Source organism: Branchiostoma belcheri, unplaced genomic scaffold (assembly GCF_001625305.1).
Source record: "Branchiostoma belcheri isolate BF01 breed outbred unplaced genomic scaffold, Haploidv18h27 scaffold22, whole genome shotgun sequence".
In the NCBI taxonomy this organism is placed as follows: Eukaryota; Metazoa; Chordata; class Leptocardii; order Amphioxiformes; family Branchiostomatidae; genus Branchiostoma; species Branchiostoma belcheri.
Genome location: NW_017803713.1, coordinates 1,013,257 through 1,015,328, shown reverse-complemented (window position 1 = coordinate 1,015,328; position 2,072 = coordinate 1,013,257). Strand labels below are relative to the sequence as shown.

The following is a 2,072-nucleotide window of genomic DNA, read 5'->3' as shown; positions in this document are numbered from 1 at the left end:
TGTGTGTGTGTGTGTGTATGTGTGTGTGTATGTGTGTGTGTGTGTGTGTGTGTATGTGTATATGTGTGTGCGTGTGTGTGTGTGTATGTGTGTGTGTGTGTGTATGTGTGTGTGCGTGTATGTATGTGTATGTGTATATGTGTGCGTGTGTATGTATGTGTTTATGTGTGTTCGTGTGTGTGTGTGTGTGTGTGAGTGCGTGTGCACGTGTGTGTGTGCGCATATGTGTGTTTGTGTGTGTGTGTGTGAGTGTGTGTATGTGTGTGTGTGTGTGTGCGTGCGCACGCGCGCGTGTGTGTGTGTGTGTGTGTGTGTGTGTGTGTGTGTGTGTGTGTGTGTGCGTGCGTGCGCACGTGTGTGTTAGCCTAGGCCTACCTTCGAGTGTGTTTCTGTGTCAATCTGTGTGACGACCAGATGTGTTGTAATTTAATATACGGATATGTATTTCACTTCTATATAATTTTGATGTTTGAATTACAAAATTCCAGGTAATTTTATACAAACAACAAACGGCACCGAACAAACTGAATGTTCTTGAAAGCGTTCTTACCTATACAGCCGCCGGACCTCATTGTGTATCCCGTGGTACACCTGCAGTCATAGGCGCCGATCAAGTTGATACATTCAGCACTCCTTCCACATATCCATGGATACACCGTGCACTCGTTGATATCTGAGTGAATAATTTGCAAAACAAATGCAAGGAAAGATCGCAACATTTTCTTGCTATATAATAATTGTTACTGCCATTTTCTTTTTTGTTGTTAGACGTAGGTATACCCATGAGAAATATCAGTATGATAACGATTCACTAGACAATATTTTGCAGCAACATTATTTTGTACTTTGCTGCATACTAAATATGTTATTGCAACAGTTATTCATTTTGCTTTTTAAAGTTAAAAGACTGACACCAATTTATTATATGGAGTATAATCATCATGCAGTCGTTGCTAACAACAACAACAATAACGAGACTACAGCGATTTCATACCTCCATCAAATATGTTTTAATGTTAATGTTTGGGGCAATTTTTCTCATTGATTACAAGAATAAGGTTACAAATAATTTGTTCCAGTTTGATGATTTCTTATTTTCTAAACTCAAATTACAATCTTTTATGTTTAAAATTCTTTGAAAAGAATTATTACTTGTTCTCAGAAATAATGTGTGGGTGCAGCAGGACAGGACAGGGGTGAGAGACACCAACCTTGACATTGTAGATCGGATCCCGTCCAACTGCCGTTCGCAGCGCACGTTCTGACCTCGTCTCCAAACACCCTGTGGTATCCAGAACGACATTCGTACGTGCACGTCTCGCCAAAAAGCACGGACGGGCCGCTGCAGCCTCGCCTGGTGGTGTTGCTGCCAGGTGCAGGGGGATTTGAACAACCTGGCAAATTGTCTAGTAGTACGAGAAAGACTAGTCAGTGGTTGCTATAATCGTGTGTGTGCGTTTATGTTTGTATTACAACTTTGTAAGAGTGTATGTGTGTGTGTGTTTGTGTGTGCTTGTATGTGTGTGTATGTGTGTATGTGTGTGTGTGTGTGTGTGTGTGTGTGTGTATGCATGTCTAATTATGTGTGTGTATATGTTAGTGTGTGCATGCATGTGTGTGTATATGCATGTGTTTGTTCGTGTATCTCTCTGTACTGTGTATCTCTATGAGTGTGTCTGTATGCTTGTGTGTACGTTCGCATGTATGTATGTGTGTGTGCGTGTGTGTGTGCGCGCGTAAGTATATTTGTGTATGCGTGTGTGTATGTTGTTGTGTGTTAGCATATCTCTCTCCGTGTTTGTATCACGTAAAGGCCAAGTGTCATTGTATACATGAACCTATGGCACTACTGTTCAATATGCAGAAGCATCTTGTGTATTGTCTATATGACAATATATCGACAAACGTAAACGTTTTTTTTTTACTTAATACTGAGTAATTTTGACACGAAAATGACACACGTGACGCATTGAACAAAAACAAAAAGTGACAATTTGACATCCTTAGTTTGGCAACGAAAAAAAACGGGGAAATAAGACAGTTTTTCTTCTCTAGTATTCCTTCTTTTCTGA

At 40.3% G+C, this 2,072-nt stretch overlaps 1 protein-coding gene across 1 annotated transcript in view; it reads right to left on the bottom strand.

Annotated features, from left to right (window-relative positions):
* LOC109470120 (cell wall protein DAN4-like) overlaps window positions 1-572 on the bottom strand; it is a 6,282-nt gene extending 5,710 nt beyond the window's left edge. Inside the window, exon 1 of the mRNA XM_019768903.1 lies at window positions 551-572. Coding sequence (XP_019624462.1) covers window positions 551-572 — 22 coding nt within the window. The remainder of the gene's footprint in view (window positions 1-550) is intronic.
* Between the last annotated feature and the right edge of the window lie 1,500 nt (window positions 573-2,072).